The sequence below is a fragment of the Solanum verrucosum genome, unplaced genomic scaffold (assembly GCF_900185275.1).
Source record: "Solanum verrucosum unplaced genomic scaffold, falcon-dt-bn FXZP01000021.1, whole genome shotgun sequence".
NCBI lineage: Eukaryota > Viridiplantae > Streptophyta > Magnoliopsida > Solanales > Solanaceae > Solanum > Solanum verrucosum.
Genome location: NW_026020167.1, coordinates 43557 through 71087, shown reverse-complemented (window position 1 = coordinate 71087; position 27531 = coordinate 43557). Strand labels below are relative to the sequence as shown.

General features: G+C 32.8%; 1 protein-coding gene across 1 annotated transcript; it reads left to right on the top strand.

Annotated features, from left to right (window-relative positions):
* Positions 1-1324: 1324 nt before the first annotated feature.
* On the top strand, positions 1325-4675 carry LOC125828743 (uncharacterized). The gene is made up of 3 exons (XM_049508076.1): positions 1325-1442; positions 2624-3094; positions 4503-4675. The coding sequence occupies exons 1-3, from the start codon at positions 1325-1327 to the stop codon at positions 4673-4675; spliced, it is 762 nt and encodes a 253-aa protein (XP_049364033.1).
* The last annotated feature ends 22856 nt before the right edge of the window (positions 4676-27531 follow it).

Below are 27531 nucleotides of genomic sequence, written 5' to 3'. Positions count from 1 at the left end.
CCCTTTTTGCGACGTAGTGTCCATGATTTCCTTCAAATTTCAAATACCTGAAACTTAAAGGGTTTCGTTAGATATCGAGATAAAACAAGCATTTGAGGACACTATTTCTATTAAGATAAAGCCCTAAATGAGTCCAATTTGTGGACTCATCAAAGGCATAGGCTGGTCTTCATGCGACAAGTGGGTATCCGAGAGTAAACCATTTGAAACGGGATAAGTTGGTTGAGAGAGAATTTATTCCCACATAAAGCTTAACCTAGTCACTATTACTCTATAAACTTTCTGTCGAAAGCGTGTACCCAATAATCTAAATTAACCCGTATTCCTGTCACATCCCAAGGATTCCCTCTCATTAGAAACCCTTGTTGATTTTGCTGTTTTTACTTACTAGTGACAAACCCCCCTCCCTCATTGTTAAATTGACACTCTTGTGTCCCCCGTTTTCAATTTATGATGTTTTTACTCGTTAATATCTTTAGCTACGACTAGTTAGAAGTAAATTTTATTTTTCTATAAATTCTCAAAACCACTCTCTTGGGACGATCCCAACCCTTGGTTGGGTTATTATACTATTGCAAGATCGTAGACACTTGCATTGGAAGTTGTGTCCTTGATTATGCAAAACATCATATTTCTACCATGAAAGAGAGGCAGATAAGCCTCAACAATACTCAGATGAATTTCACGTATTGGGATTATATCCAAGCATTTGATAAAGTGCTTTATTATAATAATGATAGACATAAACACACTTGGTTTATAAAGGTGTGCAGAAAGATATTTGCAGAATCAATCCCAAATTGGTTTATAAATTGGTGGTCATACCACAGTCCTACAGTTCAAATTTTACTAGACCAATTCCTCAAGTTATACAAAGAATGGACCAAAGTGTCACTTGACCTGAACAAATTGTATCATGCAGATAATATCTGCTGGTTAGAAAAAATAGATCAAATCTATTTCTATATCAAATTTTCAATACCGTGGATTCATAAAGGGACTCCTGAAGTAGGTTTCACAGAAGAAAATATTCCTTGCCTATACAGGACTGATTACAACAACTTTTGGGACAAACTAATGAAACAAGATCCCAAAACAAAACAATTAATTGGTTATGGAATTACCCGAAAATAAAGTTGAGCATTGGAAAGCCAAGTTTATAGATGGCCTTCCCCCTTTATTTGCCGAAGGAGTTCGAAAAGCCCTAAGAGGTAGTTATGGTGAAATCCCTTATAAGGATTGTACTTATGGAAAGCTTATAGGAACTTGCACACAAGAAGGTTTGAACTTTTGCAATGAACTACAAATGTCCAGATAGCTTAAAATGGATAAGCTTAAAGAGAGATCTCAATTAGGAGACTTTGGCACCCTGTTCGGTCTACCCGATTCTTATGCTAAAAGTAGCAATAAGAGCAGGTATTATAAGTCCTCAAGAGCTGAAGGTTTGCATAAGAAAAATGAGATCTAGACATAGGTCTAAGGATGAACGCGAAGCTAGAAAAAGCTCCCATAGATCTCATAGATTTACCAACGATAGATCGGGACGAGATCTTTCCAAGGTAAAATGTTACAAGTGTGGACAACTTGGCCATATAACCCCTAATTGCAGGTTGAATAAGTTAAAAAATTTAGAACTTGATGAAGAGACCTATGATAAGGTCTATGGCTTGTTATACACCTTAGGATTTGAGGATAATTAATATTCTGAATATGGTTATGATATTGAACTTCTTGATGCGTCTGACAATGATAAAAATTGTGATAACTTGCACCACTTGTAAAGGTGATACTTGTACTTGTGAAGATGATGAAATTTTAAAACTTCAATCGCAATTTCAAGACTTCAATATGAACATTATCACTTCTGATAACGTGATTGAAATTTTAAAGGAAGTCAATGATAACCAGCTTCGAGAAAAAATCATTAATCTGGCTACTTCTAACAAAGTTAGTTTAAGTTTTTCTAAACCTTTTGAAAACAAGAAGAATGATTTAAATGATTTTGAATATTCAACTCCTTATTCTTTAAAAGTGGTTGATGATCGTCTTATAAAAAAGAATGTTTTCCTGAAAGAGACTCTTCTTTCGATGATTTAAAGAATGAAGTGGAGAATTTAAAAAGAGAGATCAAATTTCTAAAGCAAAACCAATTGATTTGTGATCATAGAATTACTGAGATTGAGATAAATAATTTTGAAGACAGGATTTCCAAAAATAAAGGGTATTTCAGAAAATCATATTGAAAACGGACCTATTAATCATGACCCTAAAAGGGATATGTTCTTGGGAATTATGCAAATTATTACTGCTCATAAATGGTATGTTAAATGTACTATTTTAATTGATAACAATTTTTCGATCACTAACATTGCCATGATTGATAGTGGTGCAGATGTTAGATGTATTCAAGAAGGCTTAGTAGCTACAAAATATTTTCAAAAAACTACTCATATGGTTAAGTCTGCATCAGGACATGCTTTAGATATAAAGTATAAATTGCCTAATACAAAAAATTGCCAGAATAAAGTCTGCATTCCTCATTTCTTCTTTCTAGTCAAGAATCAATTATATCCTTCAATCATACTTGGAACTCCGTTTATAAATGCTATTTATCCATTTACAGGCATTAATTCAAAAGGATTTTCTGCCACTTATAAAAATAATGAAATAAGTTATTGTTTTGTTACAGATCCAGTAACCAGAAATATTAATGCTTTGATTGATATGAAGCAGAATCATATGGATTCTTTACAGTTAGAATTATTTAGTATGAATATTTTCGATTCTCTGAAATCGACTAAAGTGAAGGAAAAAATTAAATTAATTTCCGAACAAATTGCCGTCGATATTTGTGCTGATCACCCCAGTGCTTTTTGGAATAGAAAAAGGCACATTGTGACTCTTCCATATGAAGAAAGCTTTTCTGAAGATGATATCCCTACTAAATCTTGGCCCTGTCAAATGAACGTTGAGTTAGTAGAATTTTGCAAAAATGAGATTGATAATCTTTTGCAAAAGGATTTGATTAAACCTTCTAAATCCCCTTGGTCTTGCACAACGTTTTATGTTAATAGTGCTGTTGAAAGGGAACGAGGTGACCCTAGACTAGTTATTAATTATAAACCTTTAAACAAATATTTAAAATGGATTAGGTATCCTATTCCAAACAAAAGAGATTTATTATCTAGATTATACGATCCCAATATATTTTCAAAATTTGATTTAAAATCAGGATATTGACAGATTCAAATATTTAAAGGGTATGCTTATAGAATAGCTTTTAATATCCTGTTTGAAAAATATGAATAGAATGTCATTCCATTTGGTTTGAAAAATGCCCCATCTGAATTTCAGAAAATCATGAATGATATATTTAATCCATATTTGGATTTTATCATTGTTTATATTGATGATATTTTAGTATTCTCTAAAACATTTGAAATGCATATTAAGCATTTGGATATTTAAAAAAAAATTATTATACAAAATGGTTTAGTCATCTCAAAACCAAAAATGAGTTTATTCCAAACTGATGTTCGATTTCTAGGACATCATATTTGTCAAGGGAAAGTTATCCCTATTCAAAGATCTATTGAATTTGCGTCACAGTTTCCTGATGTTATCACCGATAGAACTCAATTGCAAAGGTTCTTGAGAAGCTTAAAATATATATCCCCTTTTTATAAAAACCTTTCTCGAGATTTGACCCCTTTATATGACAGGCTGAAGAAGAATTATAAATCACCTTGGACTAATAGTCATTCCTCTTTGGTAAAGGATATTAAAGTTCGAGTTCAATCCTTACCTTGCTTAACTCTTGCTAACCCTGCTTGGCAAAAAATTATTGAGACAGATGCGTCTAATATTGGTTATGGTGGGATATTGTAACAAATAAATCCCAATGATAAAAATGAATATCTTATCAAATTTCATTCTCGAAAATGGAGTGAGGCCCAGAAAAAATTTGCTACTGTGGCCAATGAAATGCTAACCATTATTAAATGTGTATTGATTTTTCAGGATGGTTTATATAATTAAAAGATTTTAATAAAAACTAATGCTCAATCCATCAAATATATGTTTAATAAAGATTTTAAGCATGATGCTTCAAAATTAATATTTGCAACGTGGCAAGCTCAATTAGTCCCTTTTGATTTTGAAATTCAATATAAAAAGAGAGTTGATAATTCCTTACCGAATTTCTTATACAGAGAATACCTTCAATAAAATGTTTTACGAAGCATCTTTTGATAAAAGAACTCTCATTCCTATTGTTAAGGTAATTATATTACCAAGATATCTGAAGGGTCTTCTTATTGAAAAACTTATTAATGACATTATAGAAGAAGATTTTGTTTTTTCTATACATGATTATTCAGAATTTGATATTTCTATACATGATTATTCAGAATTTGATATTTCTATACATGATTATTCAGAAGAAGTCAGAGATGATCTGACCGATTTTTACTCTAAATGATTAAAGATTGTTATATATGCAGGATGGATCCACCATGGATTCATGCTAAAGGTAGGGGAAGGGGAAGATCAGCCCCAGGAAGATCATCCCAAGGACCGTCATACAGATCCACAGCTAATTCACAATCTTATCAAGGATCGTCATACAGATCCTCATCAAACTCCCCGGTCATACAAATGGGAAGAAGAACTTTGATAAATAAGAAGATTTCTTCCCAGGAATAATCGTCATCCAGTTCAAAGAAATCTGTTAATTTGGAAGACATTCCAGAAGAGAGTCCGTTGTACGGCCACATGCAGGCATACTTGGCCACTCAAAAGCAAAAAGATACTTTTGCTTCCATCACCAAAGAGGATACTGATGATATCAAATCCTACGAAAAATTACAGAAAAAGAAATGATATTTCTTTAAGAAAACTCTGAACTTCAGAGAAAAAATGAACCATGGAAGATATTCCAAATGTATCTAATCAATGGATTATATTATCCGGTTGAGTGATAAAAAACTCGGTCATATTATGAAGAAATCTTGATAAGTTCATGAAGTGCAGAACTTCAGCACTTCTCCGGTTCAGGTTATAACCCAAATGAGAACGTTTATAACTTCTCAAAAATCATTATTAAAAAAATTATATCTGTTGAAGTCTGTGGTATTTCGACCATGAAATAGAGACAGATAAGCCTCAACAATAATAGGATGAATTTCACATATTGGGATTATATCCAAGCATTTGATAAAGTGTTTTATTATAATAATGACAGACATAAACACACTTGGTTTATAAAGGTGTGCGCAAAGATATTTGCAGAACCAATCCCAAATTGGTTTATAAATTGGTGGTCATACCACGGTTCTACATTTCAAATTTTACCAGAATAATTCCTTAAGCTATACAAAGAATGGACCAAAGTGTCACCATGCAGATCATATCTGTTGGTTAGAAAAAATAGATCAAATCTATTTCTTTATCGAGTTTTCAATACCGTGGATTTATAAATGGACTCCTGAAGTAGGTTTCACAGAAGAAAATATTCCTTGCCTATACATTACCTATTACAACAACTTTTGGGACAAACTAGTGAAACAAAATCCCAAAACAAAACAATTAATTGGTCAAGAGCTTTTGGATATCATTAGTGAAAGAATAAAATATTATAATAAAATTCCTCAAAGGGTGATTGTTGATGATAACTCAGTGAGGCATATTGCTAGAATGATCTCCTTTCAAGATGGAGATAATGAAAGCATGATCAATGATTATTTAGAAGAAGTAAAAAGAAATTTACTTCAAATCAATAAATCAGACACTTCGATGCGGAGTGAAACAAGCAACGATGATATCGTAGAAGAGTCACAACAGGCTGAAACAGACAATATATTGTTTACAACCGAACTACAAGATGCAGAAGAATTTTTGCAACAATTGAAAGCCATGGATAAGAAACATGGCAAAGAAAAGACATAACGAAGATGGCATAGTAAAAGCTTGAGCCCACTTAACAATAGATAAACTATTACCTTGAGCCCTCTCAATAGTAGATACACTGTTTACTAACAGTAAATACACTGTTTAGGGACCCCGATAGTGGGACCCCTTTACTGTACATAGATTCTTTCTGTTTTTCTTTTTGTCTATAAAAGCTTTCATTTTCTTAGTAAAGAGACATCAAAAAAATAAACACACACTCTCTCTCATAGACAGTTGTAAATCTTTGTAAAGAAATCCCTTTGTAAGCACTGTTCCGATTATAAATAAATATCCGGTATGTTCTTTAGATCTTGGACTTTGGTGACGACAATCTTTAAGGTATTTTTATTTTTAGTCTTCTTTTAGCTCTGTCTCTCCTAGCCTGGAGTATGTCCGGCTAAAGATCTCATATCTATGTTGAATAAAAAACTTCTCTCCTATATAGACCATGAACGATCTAAGCTTTATTAAAATATAAAGGAATTTTGTTATGGGTTCTCAACTTGTTTCTGAGATCGAGATATAGTCGTATCTAGCACTACTCTTATTGGCTTTGCCTTAGTGGCTCTGTCTGGTTAGCCATCGTTCATAGCCTGATAAGGGGTTGAAAAAAGGCGCTTTATACCCGGTTAGAGCTATCAGACACATGGGCTCAATAAGAAGTACGCATTAGATCCTTGACAGACCATTTGCTCAGGTAAAATAACTCCATGCAGTCCGAGAAGCTATATAAAAATTCTTGTGTATTTCAATTCTTATGCAGTGCGGACTACCGCTAGCTTAAGGATTCAAAGTTGCTAGATCTGATTGGCGGATTACCGCCAGTCGCCGATCCTGTAATCTTAAAGTTTTGGGTGAGCATATGATCTCTCTTGATAAAAAAGTTGATGAATTAACTATTTTAATAAAAGATATAAAGGCTGATATAGGTAAGACAAATGTGGCTTCTACTTCTGAAAGTAAAGCCGAGGTCGTTCCTACTCATGTTCAAAGACCTCCTGAGATTCAAGATTTTAAATTTAGATCATTAAATGATTTTGAAGAACTTTTTATCTGGTATCAGAGCCTAGAACTTTTATGGTATATATGATTATGAGGTGAACTATTTAACATAGATATGATCTTTGTCTTATGGATCCGGGAGAAGCCTATACTAAAAGTACTAGACTTGAAGAGATTGATGTACCTCCAAACCTTGATTTGTTAAACAAATGGACTATTCCTAAAGTCCCGATTAAAACTATTTATGATTTCGGTTGGTTTGATAAAATGTCTTCTAAACAATTGATTAAAACTAAAGAGAAATCTTTAGCTTTGAATGTGTTTAGACAGACTATTTGGTTGCTAAACGAGCGAGATATTAATTTTTATAAAAATCAGTATAACTACCTACATAGTGGTATGGTTCGGATCACTTTTAAGCCTCTAACCCTTAAAGAGTTACCCGAAACATTTTTAGCAGCTTTAAGAGATGCTAGAAATTTAAATTTTAGATAATCTCTTATGGGTTTTATTGAATCTACGGTGGCCTATGGTCCCGTATATTTTAATACTCAACCAAATTTGAAGTTATCTCTTACTGATGTTAATATACTTGATGTTTTAACATTAAATGTTAAAACCCATGGTTATAATTATGTGCATGGTTCATAACTCATAAGTTTATCTTATAGAATTTATATCAAATTGTTATCTACTCTTAATCCTAGATGTAAATTATATGATACATCTGATCAAACTAAAGTATCTTTTTGCTTTTGAGTGGCCAAGTATGCTTGCATATGACTGTAAAACAGACTGTTTTCTGGATTGTCTTCCAAATTCACAGATTGCTTTGTACTGGATGAAGATTATTCCTGGGAAGAAATCTTCTTATTTATCAAAGTTCTTCTTCCTATTTGTATGACCGGGGAGTTTGATGAGGATCTGTATGACGATCCTTGATAATATTGTGAATTAGTTGTGGATCCGTATGACGGTTCCTGGGATGATCTTCCCGGGGTTGATCTTCTCCTTCCCCCTCCTTTAGCATGAATCCATGATGGATCCATTCTACATACATAGCAATCTTTAGTCATTCAGTGTAATAATTGGTCAGATTATCTCTGACTTCCTATGAATAATCATGTATAGAAAAATAAAAATCTTAATAATCATGTATAGAAAAATCAAAATCCTCTTCTATAATGTCATTAATAAGTTTCTTCAATAATAAGACCCTTCAGATCTCTTGGTAATACAATTACCTTTAGAATAGTAATGAGAGTTCTTTTATCAAAAAAGGCTTCGTAAAACATTTTATTGAAGGTATTCTCTGGATAACAAATGTGGTAAGAAATTATCAACTCCCTTTTTGTATTGAATTTCAAAATCAAAAGGGGCTAATTGAGCTTGCCACCTTGCAAATATTAATTTTGAGGCATCATGCTTAAAATCTTTATTAAACATATATTTGACGGATTGAGCATCAGTTTTTATTAAAACCTTTTGATTGTATAAATCATCCTAAAACTTCAGTACACATTTAACAATGGTTAACATTTCATGGGCCACAATAGCATATTTTTTCTAGGCCCCACTGTATTTTCTAGAATGAAATCTGATAAGATATTTTATTTTATCATTGGGATTAATTTGTTTCAATATCCCACCGTAACCAATTCAAAGATCAATCGACTTTGCATCAAAATTTCCTTATATTATCACTGATAGAACTCAATTGCAAAGATTTTTAGGGATTTTAAATTACATATCCCCCTTTTATAAAAATCCTTCTCGTGATTTAGCCCCTTTATATGACAGGCTGAAAAAGAATCATAAATCACCTTGGACTGATAGTCATACCACTTTGGTAAAGGATATTAAACTTCGAGTTCAATCCTTACCTTGTTTAACTCTTGCTAACCCTTCTTGGCAAAAGATTATTGAGACTGATGCGTCTAATATTGGTTACGGTGGGATATTGAAACAAATTAATCCCAATGATAACAATCAATATCTTATCAGATTTCATTCTAGAAAATGGAGTGAGGCCCAGAAAAAATATGCTACTACGGCCCATGAAATGTTAACCATTGTTAAATGTGTATTGACGTTTCAGGATGATTTATACAATCAGAAGTTTTTAATAAAAACTGATGCTAAATCCGTCAAATATATTTTTAATAAATAGTTTAAGCATGATGCCTCAAAATTAATATTTGCAAGGTGGCAAGGTCAATTAGCGCCTTTTGATTTTGAAATAGAATACAAAAAGGGAGTTGATAATTCCTTACTGGATTTCTTATCCAGTGAACACCTTCAATAAAATGTTTTATGAAGCCTTTTTGGATAAAAAGAACTCTCATTACTATTTTAAAGATAAATATATTACCAAGAGATCTGAAGGGTCTTAATATTGAGAAACTTATTAATGACATTATAGAAGAGGATTTTGATTTTTCTATACATGATTATTCAGATTTTGAACTTTATTCTAGAAATTTTTTGTATTAGGCAATTTATATTTTATATCTAATGCATGTCCTGATGCAGACTTAACCATATGAGTAGTTTTTTGAAAATATTTTGTACGCATTAAGCCTTCTTGAATACAGCTAACATCTGTACCACTAATAATTTGCATCATTCCCAAAAACATATCCTTTTTGGGGTCAAGATTAATAGGTTCTTTTTCAACATAATTTTCAGAAATACCTTTATTTTTTGAAAACATGTCTTCAAAATTATTTATCTCAATCTGAGTAATTCTGTGATCACAAATCAATTGATTTTGCTTAAGAGATTTAATCTCTCTTTTTAAATTCTCAACTTCATTCTTTAAATCATCGAAAGAAGAGTTATCTTCTTCAATGAATTTTTGAAATGCCGAAAAAGATAGCCTTCTTGAATACAACTAACATCTACACTACTATCAATCATGGCAATGTTAGTGATCGAAAAACTATTATCAATCAAAATAGTACATTTAGCATACCATTTATGAGCAGTAATAATTTGCATCATTCCCATGAACATATCCCTTTTGGGGTAAAGATTATTAGGTCCTTTTTCAATATGATTTTCCGAAATACCTTTATTTTTGGAAAACCTGTCTTCAGAATTATTTATATCAATCTTAGTAATTCTATGATCACAAATCAATTGGTTTTGCTTTAGAGATTTAATATCTCTTTTTAAATTCTCAACTTCATTCTTTAAATCATCGAAAGAAGAGTATCTTTCAGGAAAATCATTTTTTTTATAAGACGATCATCAACCTCTTTCAAAAGAATAAGGAGCTGAATATTCAAAATCATTTAAATCATTCTTCTTATTTTCAAAAGGTTTAGAAGAACTTAAACTAGCTTCGTTAGAAGTAGCCAGATTAATGATTTTTTCTCAAAGCTGGTTATCAGTAACTTCTTTTAAAAATTCAATCACATTATTAGAAGTGATAGTGTTCATATTGAAGTCTTGAAATTGCGATTTAAGTTTATAAATTTCATCATCTTCACAAGTACATGTATCACCTTTACAAGTGGTGCAAGGGTTATCACAATTTTTATCATTGTCAGATGCATCAAGAAGTTCAATATCAGAACCATATTCAGAATAATAATCATCCTTAGATCCTGAGGTGTATAACAAGCCATAGGCCTTATCATAGGTCTCTTCATCAAGTTCTAAACTTTGATTGAAATTGCTGTAACAATACCGAACTTTGGAAATGACCTTTTATCCCCCCCCACACTATTTAATAGTGTATTTTAAAGGTATATATGTGTCACGTGGACATCATAAATATTTCATCATTATAAATAGTAATGTGTCCACATGAGCACATATATGCCTTTAAAATACACTATTAAATAGTGCATGGGGTAAAATGTCCTCCATAAAGTTTGGTACCGTAAGAGAAATTACTAAATCAGTTTTTCCCCCATCACAGTCTTTTCAAATTAATAAAAATGATAAGACAGTTAATTTTAATGCTTTTTCAAAATTATTTGAAAATGACACTGCTTTAGTTTCGTCTGTTGATTATATTGTGCAGGTTCCTTCTCGTGCATCTACTTCTCAAATTAGGGAAACTTATAGATGTGACAATATAAAAATTGATAAAGATAATATAGCTCGTCCTATCCCCAGACCTAGCTCAGATTTAAATATAACTAAATCTGAAATGAATTTTCCTGATGGATTGATTACTTGATATTTGTTTAATGATGTTTGACAGACAAATTGATTTTAGTCTGGGTTCCCCGGCAAGAGCAAAGATCGCTAAAGATTTTCAGTGATCTAAATGGAAACATTTTAGAAAATGGTTCTTCAAAAAATTTAATAAAGAAGAAAAATATAGTTTTCAAGAAGAAATTTATAAAGATATTATTGACTCAGGAATAAATCGTTTAGTACCATTTGTTCCTTGGTTTATGTGTAAACATGTTCATAACTATATCTCCATGCTTGAAAGAGATTTTACTTTAAGTAATGGAGAAATTACTAAATCAGTTTTCCCCCATCACAGTCTTTTCAAATTAATAAAAATGATAGGACAACTAATTTTAATGCTTTTTCAAAATTATTTGAAAATGACACTGCTTTAGCTACTACAATGCATGTCAATGCCATGATTAAGCATAATAATTATGCCAATATTTATATGAGTATATTGGGTGATCATATTGTTTCTTTGCATGATAAAGTTGATAAACTAGTCTCTTTGTTGCCTACTAAGGCAAAAGGAAAAGAGAAAGTTGCTCATAGCAGTTTACAGCCTCCGCCAGAAATCGCTGATTTTAAGATCAAAGACTTTTCAGATCTTGAGGATTTCTCAGAAAAGAAATTCAGAGGGGGAGGTGTACAACCTATAAATGTGGAAAACTTCTCAGCAGGAGAACCCAGTCATAAGAATGAATTTTCTAATGAGATTAATAAATCTCAGAAAGGTATGCAAGGAAACCAATTCAGAGGATGTACTACTATCCTAGACCCACTCCACAAGATGTGTTGTTGGAGGAACATGAGCATATTATAACTAATAGTTATAATGGTAAGGAAATCTATGAATGGAACATAGATGGTTATACCGATAGAAAGATTTATATAACTGTCCATAGAATACTTATGTACAGTACTATCTGTAAAACTAACAAGAATAGTGATAAGACTAATGCAGATATGATTACTACAGGTTTTACTAGACAATTGAAAGGTTGGTGGGATAACTATCTCAATCAGTATCGAAGGGATAAGATCCTGCAAGCGGTAAAACTAGAAGGGGAACAATATAACCAATGCAATTTATACACTAGTTTTGAATATTATAGAACATTTTTCTGGAAGATGGTCTGATAATAGTGAGACCATTAGGACTCTACTCCAAAACTTGAGATGTAAGACACTAACATCATTTAGGTATTATAAAGATGTTTTCTTGTGCAGAGTCATGGAACTGACAGAGAGTAATAGCACTCATTGGAAATCTAAATTTATAGATGGTTTACCAACTCTCTTTGCAGAAAGGGTTAGAAAAGCCATTAGAGGAGAAAATCATAGCATAAACTATGATGATTATACTTATGGAAAGCTTATAAGTGCTTGTGTGCAGGAAGGACTTTCATTATGCAATGAAATTAAGTTGAATCAACAGATCAAAAGTCATTGTCTAAATGAAAGACAACAATTAGGAGAATTTTGCGAACAATTCGCATTTGATATTCCTAAACAAAAATAAAAGGAAAATGAATATACTCTGAAGAAGAAAAATTCTTCCAAAAAGGATTATGAAGAATGGAAGAAAAAGAGAATTGAAAAGAAGCAAAGAAGAGCTGATGAAGGAAAATGAGACTTTTCTAAGAGAAAAAAGAAATACTGACATCATTATAATAAGTCGGATACTTGCCACAAATGTGGAAGATTTGGTCATTATGCCAAGGATTGCAGGGTCAAGGAAAAGATTAAAAGCCTTGATATAGATGATAATATAAAGGATTCTCTTTATAAGATTATGCTTAATTCTGACTCAGGAAGATCAGAATCAGATGATAGCAGTCATGAAGAATCCTCTACAAGTGAAGATCTTAAAGCTCTTCAACAAGAAGATTATATGACTTATGAGGATGAATGTGCACTCTGTCACGTGAAAAGGAAGAAGAAGAAGAAGATCTTTATAAGATCTATTCTCAATTTAAAGAAATGAGTCTGACTGTCATTGATAATGACAAAGTACTGGAACTCTTACAAGATATAAAAAATTCGGAAATAAGAGCCCAGATTATTGATAAAATCAGTAATACTTCTACAGTCAAGGATTATATTCCTAAGGAAATCCCTACCAAAGGAGGTTTATATATAGTGGTAGAAGTTAAAAACCTTCTACTTGAAAGGAGAAAACTTATAAGTTCTACTACTATTAGTGATCTGAAAAAAGAGATTGATAATCTCAAAGAAGATATTGTTCGCCTAAAAGAAAAGAATGTCGTAATAGAGGTGAGACTCGATGCTATTCAAAACCTTCAAGATTTGGGTAATGCCTCTGAATCGTCATCTTCTCTGGAAGGAGAGAATAATAGTCTTGATTTTATGAAAAATCTTTGTTTGAAAAATAATAAAACAGACTATTTACATAGTCTTAAAGCTTTTACTTCACAAAAGTTTTATACAAAAATTACTCTTTTGATAGACTATAATTATAAAAAAGAATTTATAGCTCTTATTGATAGTGTAGCTGATCTAAACTGTATTCAAGAAGGACTTATACCTTCAAGATATTTTCATAAAACTACTCATAGTCTTCGTTCTGCAAATGACAGTAAAATGAATGTTGAATTTAAATTACCAAAAGATTTTATTTGTAAAGAAAATAATTGTGTTCCTCAAAGCTTTGTTTTAGTGAAAGATATTACAAACCAAATTATTTTGGGTGTACCTTTTATAAATTATATTTTCCCCATTACTTATTGGGATAATGATAAAATCATTGGTACTTGGAATAACAAACCTTTTATACTAGAGTTTGTTACAAAAACCTTTTACTAGAATGCTAAATGATATGACTGCAAAATTACTTTAAAAAAATAATCAAGTTAGTTTTATAAAACAAGAGATTAACAGTATTGAGGTTAATCATATTTTACAAAATCCTAAATTACAGGAAAAGATTGCTATTTTAAATAATCAGTTTTCAATTGATATTTATGGAGATCATCCTAATGCTTTTTGGAACCAGAAGAAGCATGTAGTAAGCCTTCCTTATGAAGATAATTTTATTGAGGACATTATCCCTACGAAGGCAAGACCTTGCCAAATGAACTCCGAATATTTGGAGTTATGCAAAAAGGAAATAAGCTCCCTACTACAAAAAGGTCTTATAAGGCACTCCAAGTAACCATGGTCGTGTACAACATTCTATGTTAATAAACATGCAGAGCAAGAAAGAGGAGCGCCTCATTTAGTGATTAATTATAAACCTCTCAATAAAGCATTGAAATGGATCAGGTATCCTCCTCCTAATAAGAAGGATTTATTGGATAGAGTTTATGATGCCATTATATTTTCTAAATTTGATCTGAAATTAGGATATTGGCAGATCCAGATAGCTGAGTCGGACAGGTTTAAAACCGCTTTCAATGTCCCTATGGGTCAATTTGAATGGAACGCTATGCCATTCGGTTTGAAAAACGCTCTAAAATAGTTCCAAAAAATTATGATTCATGCCTTATAGTAACTTTATAATAGTTTATATAGATGATATCTTAGTGTTTTCTAAAAATGTGGAAACCCATTTTAAACATCTTGAATTATTTAAAAGAATTATTATTCAAAATGGTTTGGTATTATCTCAACTTAAGATGGCCTTGTTTAAAACAAATGTTAGATTCCTTGGTCATAATATAGAAAGAGGAAACATTAGTCCTATTAATAGAAGTATTGAATTTGATTCTAAATTTCTTGATGTTATTACTAACAAGACTCAATTGCAGAGATTCCTTGGTAGTCTTAACTATGTGGCTCCTTTTATAAAGGATTTAGCAAAAGATACAACCGTTTTATACGATACGTTGAAAAATAATCCCAAAGCTTGGTCAAATGATCATACTGAAGTGGTTAAGAGGATTAAGGAAAAGGTTAAAAACCTTCCTTGTCTCACTTTGGCAAATCCAAATTGGGAGAAAACGGTAGAGACAGATGCTTCCGATATAGGATATGGTGGTGTCTTAACACAATATTTCCCTAATAATAAGCGTCACTATATTGTTGAATTCTATTCTGGAAAATGGAATACAGCCCAGAAGAATTATGCCACTGTAGCTAAAGAAATTTTAGCTATAGTGAAAAGTGATCTTAAATTCCAAGGCGATCTTTAGAATCAAAAGTTTTTAGTAAAACCTGATTGCCAAGCAGCTAAATTTATATTTAATAAAGACTGTAAACATGATGTTTCCAAACTAATGTTTGCAAGATGGCAAGCTCTTTTAGCGCCATTTGATTTTGAGATTCAATATAAAAAAGGTGAACATAATAGTCTTCCTAATTTTCTTACTAGAGAATATTTAAACTGATCATTGTTTATTATTCTTTTCAGAATGAGACCATCATCCCCCCCCCCCCCCCTTCAAGAAGGGGAAGAGGAGGTCATATCCTCAATCAACATGGAAGCAAGCAGTTAATAGCTTCTTGTAATGTTGCATCTTCAAGCGACACTAGTGGTATTAATACAAACCACCCAATGTACAAGGAGTTTATGAATTTCATACAGTCCAATCAAGCTAAGGACAATACTCCTCCAATTTATTCCACCATTCTAATGGATGAAGAGTCAACATAAGTGTTTGACCAAAATGATAAAAAAGAAGTTATACTTCTCTTAGAAAATAATGATTTACGATGGAAACACGATCCATGGCAACTAATGGCCAGGTATTTAGATTCATTTTGTTATACTACAACTGCGAATAAATACATGATGCATTATGAGATGATATTCTTAGCAACATGGTTAGCAAAATTTCAGCATTTTTACCTTGCTAATAAAAGAGAAGTTTATAACTTTTCAAAGATTATTATAAAGAAAGTTATAACTCCTGAAGAATGGGGAATGAGTCCCTTAAAGGAAAAGGATTATATCCATCCTGAATAGAAAGTAGCAGTAAAATATAATTACTGGGATTATGTTGATGGCTTTAATAAAGCTTTGTTATATGAGAGTGTGAATAAGAAGCATTCATGGTTTATAAAGATTTGTTCTAATATATTTACTCAGCCAATCCCAAATTTGTTTTGTAAATGGTGGGCTCTATATGGTCCTTCAATAAAAATATTACCAAAACAATACAAAAGTTTATATGCAGAATGGATAGACATATCTCCCAAACTGATAAACATGGAACAAGATAATATATTTTTCGAAGGGATGTCAGTAATGTACTTTTTTACAGAGTTCTCAATTCCATGGATTTTAAAATGGAATGTGGAAGTTGATAATACTTCTGAAGGATTCTCATGTTTACAACGAACTTTTTATACAAAGTTTTGGAGCAAGGTAATTAACAAGGATCTTGAAGGGAAAGGTCACGGTCAAGAAATATTGAACTTAATAAATGATACAATTAATAAATATCATGTCCAGAAAATATCACAACCTCAAGAAGATACTCTGAGTCCCTTTAAGCAAATTGCAAGGAAACTTCACATGAAGAAGGGAATAATATCCAGATCAGAGGCTATAGCCCTTTACATGGAGGAAGTCAAGAAAGATCTAATAAGAAATCTAGACATTGACATATGAGATGATATTTCCATGACCTCAGCAACCCACACCAATCAAGATGATGAAGCGTGTATGGCAGGAGAGGCTCAAAGTGATCATAGTGCCGAAGAAGTTGATATTAATGCTCTTTTCAAAAAATTCCAAGAGCAAGTGGAGGAATCCTCCGACAAAGCAACCTGCAAAGGAAAAGGCACCACAAAAATTGGGTAATAGGACAATCAACTTTAATAAAGAAAAATAATTTTTAATAAAGAAATGTATGGACGCCGAAAGATATGTTGGCTATGTGTTGTAATAAAGAAGACCACATTTGTTTGTCGGCCTTATCTCTTTGTGATTTGCCAATATAAAGTATGTAGGCCATTGTAATTTTACATTTCTACCCTTTCGACCTCTATTTAAAGAGGCATAAGTTTTAGTTAGGAGTCAGGTTTTTAGAACCCCCTCTCTCTCTTTCAATATCTCTTGTAATATGACGCTAATATCTTTTCAAAGTTTGATTTAAAATCAAGATATTGGAAGATCCAAATATTCAAAGAGAATTCTTATAGAACAACTTTCAACGTCCCGTTTGGACAATACGAATGGAATGTTATGCCATTTGGTTTGAAAAACGCTCGTTCTGAATTTCAAAAAATTATGAATGATATTTTCAACCCATATTTAGACTTCATTATAGTCTATATTGATGATATTTTGGTTTATTCAAAGACTCTTGAAATGCATATTAAACATTTAGACATTTTTAAGAAAATTGTTATACAAAACGGTTTGGTAATTTCTAAACCTAAAATGAGTTTGTTTCAAACTAACATCCGACTTTTAGGACATCTTATTTGTCAGGGGAAGGACATCTTATTTGTCAGGGGAAGGTAACCCTTATTCAATGATCAATTGATTTTTCTTCAAAGTTTCTTGATGTTATTACAGATAGGACGCAACTGCAGAGATTCTTGGGAAGTTTAAATTATATTCCCCCTTTTACAAAAATCTATCTCGTAATTTAGCCCCTCTATATGATAGGCTCAAAAAGGATCATAAAACACCTTGGATTGATAGTCTTACCGACTTGGTAAAAAATATTAAATTTCATGTTAAATCATTGCCTTGTTTAACTCTTGCTAACCCAGATTGGCAAAAGATTGTAAAGACATATGCATCTAACATTGGCTATGGAGGGATTTTGAAACAAATTAATCCGCATGATAAAAATGAATATCTGATCCGATTTCATTATGGAAAATGGAGCGATGCACAGAAAAAATATGCCTTGGTAGCACATGAAATGTTAACTATCATTAAATGCGTATAAAAATTTCAGGATGATTTATACAACCAAATTTTTAAAATAAAAACAGATGCGCAATTGGTAAAATATATGTTTGATAAAGATTTCAAACATGATGCATAAAAATTGATATTTGCCAGATGGCAGGCACAGTTAGCCCCATTTGATTTCGAAATACATTATAAAAAGGGAAGTGATAACTCTCTTCCAGATTTCTTATCAAGAGAATATCTATCATCTTAACAATGAGTTTTCTAACCCCTTTCTTTACTGATAAAACTTTGGTTACCATATTGAAAGTAGTTTCGCTCAAACGAGATGTACATGAACTCATATTATGGAAAATCATAGATCATATGGTGATGGATATCTTCACAATTCATAATATTGAAGAAGTCATTGATTTTGATGGCAACAATTATTTTTATCAGAATTGCTATGATTCTTTTGACCTTTTCCCTGATGTCTAAAACAACATGTTTTGTTTGTAGAATGGACCCTCCTTGGGTAACCAAGGGTCGAGGCAAGGGAAATAACCTGCGTAGAAGGGGAAGATCATCCCTAGGATCATCATACGGATCCTCGTCAAACTCTCCGATTCTACAGAGAAGAAAAATGAGCTTGATAAGCTCAAAAATATCTCACAATAAGGCATCATCATCCGTACATCTGGAAGATATTCTGGAAGATAGCCCACTATATGCCAAATTACGGGCCTATTTGTCGTAAGAGCAGAAAGGTGATACTTTTGCTTATATTGCTAAGGACAATATTGATGATATCAAATCGTACGAAAAGGTATCAAAGAAAGAAATAATATTTCTTTTAGAAAACTCTGAGATTCAGAGGAAAGACGAACCATGGAAAATATTCCAGTGCTATCTGATTAACGGATTATATTTTTTGGGTGAATCATATAAAACTCGCTCATACTACGAGAGCATTTTGATAAGTACTGGTAGTGCTGAATTTCAGCACTTCTCAGGATACAGCACTACCGAGAACATTTATAACTTCTCCAAAATGATTATCAAGCAGATTATTTCAATAGAAGATTGGGGTATTTCCTAGATGAAAGAAAGGCAGATTAGCCTAAACAAGGTTCCCACTAGCTTTACCTATTGGGATTATATGAATGCCTTCAGTAAAGTCCTCTACTATAATAATGAGAGGCACAAGCATACTTGGTTTATTAAGGTTAAAATCCATTTCGGATGCAGAAGGAATATCCATATCAGAAATATCAGATGATTTATCATTAGCTCGAACGGTATTTAATCGAGGATCAATTTTAATTTTATTCCTTTTAACATATGCAATAGAAGAAAGAGTATCCAAAGAAGCAACACGATTACGAGATGGACCGTATATTGGTTCTATCGGTGAAATATGTTGAATAGCAAGTAATCTTCTATCAGAAAATGAATGTCTATTATAAGGAACACTCTTATCATCAAATTGAATACAAATTTTTCCATCAAACTTTTGAGTAATATGAGAATACTCTGAATTGGTGACAACATCAGTCATTTGTTCCGGAGGTATAACAGAATCTAAAGTCCAAGTAGTAGGAAAATTAATTTCTTCCCATTTTATAGGTCGTCTAGTAGTGACCTCTGATTTAGAAAAATTAGTTTCTACTAAAATAGTTTGATCAGATGTATCATATAACTTACATCTTGGGTTTAACATAGCAAACATGTTTAAAATAGATTCTATAAGATAAGCAAATTAATTCAGATCCAGGTGCATAATTATAACCATGCGTTTTAACATTTAAAGTTAAAGCATCACGAATGTTAGAATCAGTCAAAGATAACTATAAATTAGGTTGATTATTAAAATATACTGGCCCATATGCCACTGTGGACTCTTTAGAACCCATCAAAGATTGTCAAAAATTTAAATTTCTAGCATCATGAAAAGCAGCTAAAAATGTTTCTAGTAACCCTTTAAGAGTTAAAGGCTTAAAAGCGATCTGAACCATGCCGATATGCAAAAACTTATATTGTCATTTATATAAATCAATATCTCATTTATTCAGCAAACGAATAGTCTTTTCAGACGAATTTAATGCCAATGATTGCTCAGTCGTTTTAATCAATTGCTTATGAGAGATTTTATCAAACCAACCATAATCATAAATGGTTTTAATATCAACTTTCGGAATAGTCCATTTGTTTAACAAATCAAGGTTTTGAGGTATATCTACCTCATCTAATGTGGTACTTTTAGTACTAGTATCTCTTAGATCAATGATCAAGAGACTATATCTATGCCAAATACTTCACATCAATCTCATAATTACCCTGAAAGTTCCTAGGCTCTGATACCAACAAAACCAGGATCTCAGAAGACCGGCGGTAATCTGCGCGGTCATCTTCAATCTAGCTTGTTAACATCCGAATTCAAGGATTAAATCCGAATTGAAATATATATAGATTTGTATATAGTTGGATGACTGTATGGAATGATTTGATCCTTTTACCCAAGCAAAGGGCCTGTCGAGATTCAAATACGTATTGTTAGTGACCTCATGTGTCTAGTAGTTCTAACCGGGTATAAGGCGCCCATTTAACTCCTTATCAGGTTGAGACCACGACTAGCTAGACGGAGTCACTAAGACAAAGCCACTAACTTATTATATTGAATCTGACTGTAGCACCATCTCGGAACCAAGTCAAGAAACCATATAGAAATCTATTTATATTTTGATAAATTCTAGATATTTCATGGTAGATATAAAAGTAAAGTTAGTAATCCGACATAGATATAGTTTTCTAGCCGGACATAGTCACGGCTTTAGATCGAAGATTTAGAAGAAGAGAAAAAGAAAATATAGTCGTACCTTGTGGTCAACACCAGTGCGAAAGACTGTACCCTTTATTAACAATCCGACAAGTATCCGACGAGCTTACAGATTACAAAGAAGAATTTTACAAGAGATTACAAGAGAGATAATAAGAGGGTTTTCTAAAACCCGCTCTTAGAAAATGAAAGCCTCACTTATTTATAGAAAGAAAATGAAAACATAAGGCATCTTTGTACAGTAGTACTGGGTTCCATCTGTCCCCTAAACATAGTATCAACTATTGATTAACAGTATATCAACTGTTGATAATGCCTTTTACTGTTCAGGCTGCTGCGTCTTTTCCTTTTAATTCGAATAGGAAATGTTTCATTTGCTGTAGTGTATCTCTACAGGGTTGAGGTGTATCATCTTGTGCCTTATCACTCGTTTCACTTCTCATAGAAGTGTTAGATTTCTCGTAGTGGGTGATGTTAAGGAGAAAATTCCTTCTAACTTCGTCCAAATATTCATTTATCATTTTTTGTTTGTTTCCATCTTGAATGGAAATCCTCCTGGCAATATGCTTAACGAAGTTATCAACAATTCTTCCCTTATAGAGGTTGGTACTATATTCTTGGATTTGATGGGTAATAGAGTCCAGTAATTCTTGGCCATATAATGCCTTAGTCTTGGGATTCTTTTTTATTAACTTGTCCCAAAAATTGTTGTAATAAGTTCGATATAAACATGGAATTTGTTCCTTGTTAAAACCTACTTTTGGGGTCCATTTATGGATCCAGGGAATAGAGAATTCTATGAAGAATTAGATCTGTTCAATTTGATCCATATAACAAATATGATTAGTGTGGTATAAATTATTATGGTGAAACCTTAACCCATTCTTTAGATAATTTTAAAAAGGGGTCCGACAAAATCTTTGTAGTTGGACCGTGGTATGATGACCAGTTTAAAAACCAATTAGGAATTGGTTCAGCAAATATCTTTGCACAAACCTTAATAAACCAAGTATGCTTTTCCCTCTTAATATCAAGACTTTATCAAAATATAAATAGATTTCTATATGGTTTCTTGACTTGGTTCCGAGATAGTGGTACTGTCAGATTCAATATAACAAGTTAGTGGCTTTGTCTTAGTGACTCCGTCTAGCCAGCCATGGTCTCAGCCCGATAAGGAGTTAATAGGGCGCCTTATACCTAGTTAGAACTACTAGATACATGAGGTCACTAACAATACATATTTGAATCTCGACAGGCCCTTTGCTTGGGTAAAAGGATCAGATCCTTCCATACAGTCATCCAACTGTATAAAAATAAGTATATATTTAGATTCGGATTAATCCTTGAATTAGGATGTTAACAAGCTAGATTGAAGATGACCGCGCGGACTACCTCCCTTCTTCTGAGATCTTGGTTTTGTTGGTATCAGAGCCTAGGAACTTTCATGATAAATATGAGATTGATGTGGAGTCTTCGGCATAGATATAGTCTCTTGATCATGTATCTAGGAGATACTAGTACTAAAAGTAACATATTAGAAGAGGTAGATATACCTCAAAACCTTGATTTGTTAAACAAATGGACTATTTCAAAAGTTAATATTAAAACCATTTATGATTATGGTTGGTTTGATAAAATCTCTCATAAGCAATTGATTAAAACAACTGAGCAATCATTGGTGTTAAATTCGTCCGAATAGACTATTCATTTGCTGAATAAATGATATATTGATTTATATAAATTACAATATAAGTTTTTGCATATCGGCATGGTTTAGATCGCTTTTAATCCTTTAACTCTTAAAGGGTTACTAGAAACATTTTTAGCTGCTCTTCGTGATGCTAGAAATTTAAATTTTCGACAATCTTTGATGGGTTCTATAGAGTCCACAGTGGCATATGGGCCAGTATATTTTAATACTCAACCTAATTTGCAGTTATCTTTGACTGATTCTAACATTCGTGATGCCTTAACTTTAAATGTTAAAACGCATGGTTATAATTATGCACTTGGATCTGAATTAATTTGCTTATCTTATAGAATCTATTTTAAATTGCTTGCTACGCTAAACCTAAGATGTAGGTTATATGATACATCTGAATAAACTATTTTAGTAGAAACTAATTTTGCTAAATCAAAGGTCACTACTAGACAATCTATAAAGTGGGAAGAAATTAATTTTCCTACTACTTGGACTTTAGATTATGTTATACCTCCAGAACAAATGACCGATGCTGTCACCAATTAAGAGTATTCTCATATTACTCAAAATTCTGATGGAAAAATTTGTATTCAATTTGATGATAAGAGTGTTCCTTATAATAGACATTCATTTTCTGATAGAAGATTACTTGCTATTCAACATATTTCACCGATAAAACCAATATATGGTCCAACTCGTAATCGTGCTACTTCTTTGCATACTCTTTCTTCTATTGCATCTGCTAAAAGGAATAAAATTAAAATTTATCCTCGATTAAATATTGTTCGAGCTAATGATAAATCATCTGATATTTCTGATAAGGATATTCCTTCTACATCCGAAATGGATTTTAACCCTAATGATACTTAATGATGGACGCACATCAAATTGATTTTATCCCAAGCTCACTGGTAAGAAAGTACGTTCAAAATGAATTTTTAAGTGATAAATGGAACCAGTTTAAAACTTGGTTTTTTGACACTTCTAGTGATGATGATCTAAATAATATTTCTCAAGAATTTTATGAGACTTGTACTTTACATAATCATATTATGTTTTTTGTGCCTTGGTTTATAACTACCTATTTACCTTTATTCATCAACGTTCTTGAACGATCTTTATAAAGATGAATCGGGAAATAATGTCAAAGCTATTTATCCACCTCAGGCATCATTTATTTTACCTAATAATACATGTATTACTTTTACTACCTTTCAAAAATTTATTGAAAATGATGTTGCGGCAGTCAGCATCAATGGGATTAATAATCTTATTTCTCAAAACAATTATTTAGGACTTTATGCTAAAGTCTTAGGAGAACATATTAGCTCCCTTGATAAAAAATTAGATGAATTATCTGCTTTGATAATTCAGATTAAAACGGATTTAAAACCTTTTGAACAAGCTTCTACTTCTAAACAGCTTTCATAACTTTCTACTCATGTGCAAAGACCCTCTGAGATGCATGATTTTGTTTTTAAACCTCTTTATGATTTTGTCACGACCCAAGCCTAGGGCCTAGACGTGACATGACGAATGAGGAACCCGAAGGAACCCCAAACAAGCCTCTCAAACTTGTCATCACACTTCATCGATCGCGGAAGTACAATCAACATTAATTAACGGGAAATAGGGACTAAGGGCAAACCATTTCAAAATAACATCATAAAACAGAGTCAAGCTCATTTACAAAATACTTGTCCAACGCACACCTCTACATACATAGATAGGACGGGGGCCATGACATACTACCGGCTCCCCTCATAGTTAAAATACAATTGCAAGCTAAAGTCTCAAAACATAGGAGTAGGAAACATAACATAGCCCTCGAATCATTGAGGACTCACCAACAAACTCGGATAAGCGTCATACTAGCCACGTGAATGGAGAGAAGGATCAAGAGTAGCTCCGGTCCCTACATGGTGACATCATGTAGGCAAAATATGCGTTAGTACTTGGAATGTACTAAGTATGCGGGGTGCAACACAACAATAGAAAATGACACAATCGAAATACAAGAAATAGTTTCATAGGCATTATGAATAACAATATGAGGATGCATGATCAAAGTGAAGTCAAAACATGTTTAAATAAATCTATACTAATAGTAGATATCATATGTGTATGCATGATCCAACCAATCTATAACCCCAACATAAGATGGGGGATGCCGTTCACACCCGGACACCCTGGTGGCAAGGTATAAACCCCTCACATGGTTGATGTTGGTCACACCCCAAGCATCCTAGGTGGTGAGATATAAACCTCTCACATGGTTGATGTTGATCACACCCCAAGCATCCTAGGTGGTGAGATATAAACCTCTCACATGGTTGATGTTGGTCACACCCCAAGCATCCTAGGTGGTGAGATATAAACCTCTCACATGGTTGTCCGGTTCTTTTCCCCCGGACCGGGCATGGTCATACAACACTTTATATAGGAAATTCCCATTAGGCTCTAATGCAATCTCACGTATGGAATGAACATATACACAAGCTTAGTTTGTCATCAACACATCTCTGGATTGCCATACATCTCATAACTCAAGCTTTAAAGCATCGATTCATCAATTCTCCATAGTTGGACATTTTGTCAAACACCTTGAAGGCATGTAGTGGAATCAAAGAGCATGGAAAATATGGTAGTAATTATGCAGCCAAACCAATGAACAACCTACAACAACACCCTTTTAACACCCACAATACCACATGAAAATCTCCACATCCATTCCAAATTTAGATTCAAGTTCTAGAGTCACAACATGCTCAAAACAATCACTTTTCATGTTTAAACTTCAATGTGTAGGAAATTATTACAAAGAACAAGACTAATTTATGAATCTTAACTTAAACAATGAATTAGTGAGTAGAATAGAGTCTAGGCACTATGGGTGGAAGGACCCATGAGTTCAACACCACATACCTTGAGTTCTTATGAAGGTCTTGAGAGTGTCTTTAATGGAAGCTTGGAACTTGGAGCAAGAGTCTCTTCAATCTTGAGGAAGGTTTTGGATTAGGGTTCTTGAGGGAACTTGAGAGAAAATGTGTCTAAGTATGGGAGAGATGTTTTGGGAAATATTTTAGAGATGGGAATTGAACTAATGGTATATAGGAAATAACATATGTCCTTTGGAAAAATGGTCCAACACTTAGAAAAAAAAATGAGGCGGGTGAACAGTAAAAACGCTCACTGGAAATTGTCTTTCCTGCCGGACAGATTTTATGAAAATGGGCATAACTTCTTCGTCCGAACTCCGAATGAGGTGAAACGAAGTGCGTTAGGTAGCTAACTCAAAGGGCTTTTCATGGATATGTTATGGGCTACCCAATTATTTGTGTGCTAGGAGATATGACCCTCCAAAGTAGACCCTCGAAAAAGGCTTCACTTGGAAATTTCGGATTTTGATACGGTTGCTAAAATTTGGGTTAGACCCATTTCCCACTCAATTTGACCCCCTAAACAAGAATATGAAGTCGGATTTTCGAAAAACGAAACGGATTTTTTTTTTATAGCTTAACAAGTTTCCGGTAACTTCCGAAGCACATTTTTAAGAACTTTTTGGGTCATTTCAGATTTAGAAGAACTTCTTGATAAAAAAATTTCTGAACTTGGGGCTAAGCCTATTGATTTATCCGAAGATTTTTCTTATGAGATGGAAAATACTTTTGATTTTAAAAATCAGGTTGATATGGAAATTAATAAACTTCGCAGTTATCCCAAGAAGAATAGTTGTAATACTAAATTTGCTCATAAACCCAGTATGCAAATTTATTATTATTCTATACCCACTCCTCAAGATGTGTTGATAGAGGAACGTGATTGGAACCAGACTAATACCTCTTATAGTGGTACTGAAATTTATGAATGGAATCTTGAAGGCTTGACTGATAGGCAGCTTACTATTCTTGTTCATAGGATGCTTATGTATGCTACTATATGTAAAAGTGTTAAAAACTCAGATAGAAATATATGCAAGATGATTATTGCAGGTTTTACTGGCCAACGTAGAGGCTGGTGGGATAATTATATGAGCATCGAGGCTAAAGCTGATGTGGTAAATGTTATCGCAGACAATGAAGGTGTTGATAACTTAGGAATGGCTTTAGTAAGAATAGAAAAGACGCTGTTTATACTTTGGTCTTGACCATTCTAGAACATTTTAATGGTAGATTTACCAATCAGTATGAGATTGTCCGTTCCTTGTTAAATGGCCTACGATGTAGACATTTAGGAGTATTTCGTTGGTATAGAGATACCTATTTGAGTCGGGTGATGGAACTACCCAAAAATGGTCTTGAACATTGGAAGGCTAAGTTTATAGATGGATTGCCCCCTTTATTTGCTGAAAGAGTTAGAAAAAACTCTGAGGAGTCCGTAAGGTGCTAGTCCTTACAACACTTACACTTATGGAAATTTAATAGGAGCATGCACTCAAGAAGGTATAAACTTGTGCAATGAATTAAAACTTTCTCAACAGCTTAAGATAGATAAGCTCAGGGAAAGATCTCAGCTAGGAGACTTCTGTACTCATTTTGATTACCTAATACCACCACTAAGAGTACTAAACATAGAGATTCTAGTGGATCTAATCCAGAAAAACCTTATCGAAAAAGAAGGTTTAGATGAAAGTCTAGAGAGGAATGGGAAGAGCGAAAAGCTCATCGAAAATCTAATAGATTTTCAAATAATAGGTCTAGGAGAGAACTCGCTAAATTTAAGTGCTACAAGTGTGGAAAATTTGGATATATAGCACCTAATTGTAAGCTTGAAAAGCTTAAAACATTAGAACTTGATGAAGATATTCACAATAAGATCTATAGTTTCTTATACACCTCTGGTTCTGAGTCAGATTACGATTCTGACTCTAGTTCAGAGAATGAGGTTGATCAACCTGAGTCCTCTGGTAATAACCAGTCAGCCACTATAGATGCATACAAATGCCAAGGTGATATTTATTAATGTGAAAATGATGAATTTTATAAATTACAAACACAATTTGAAGATATGAATATTCATACTATTACTTCT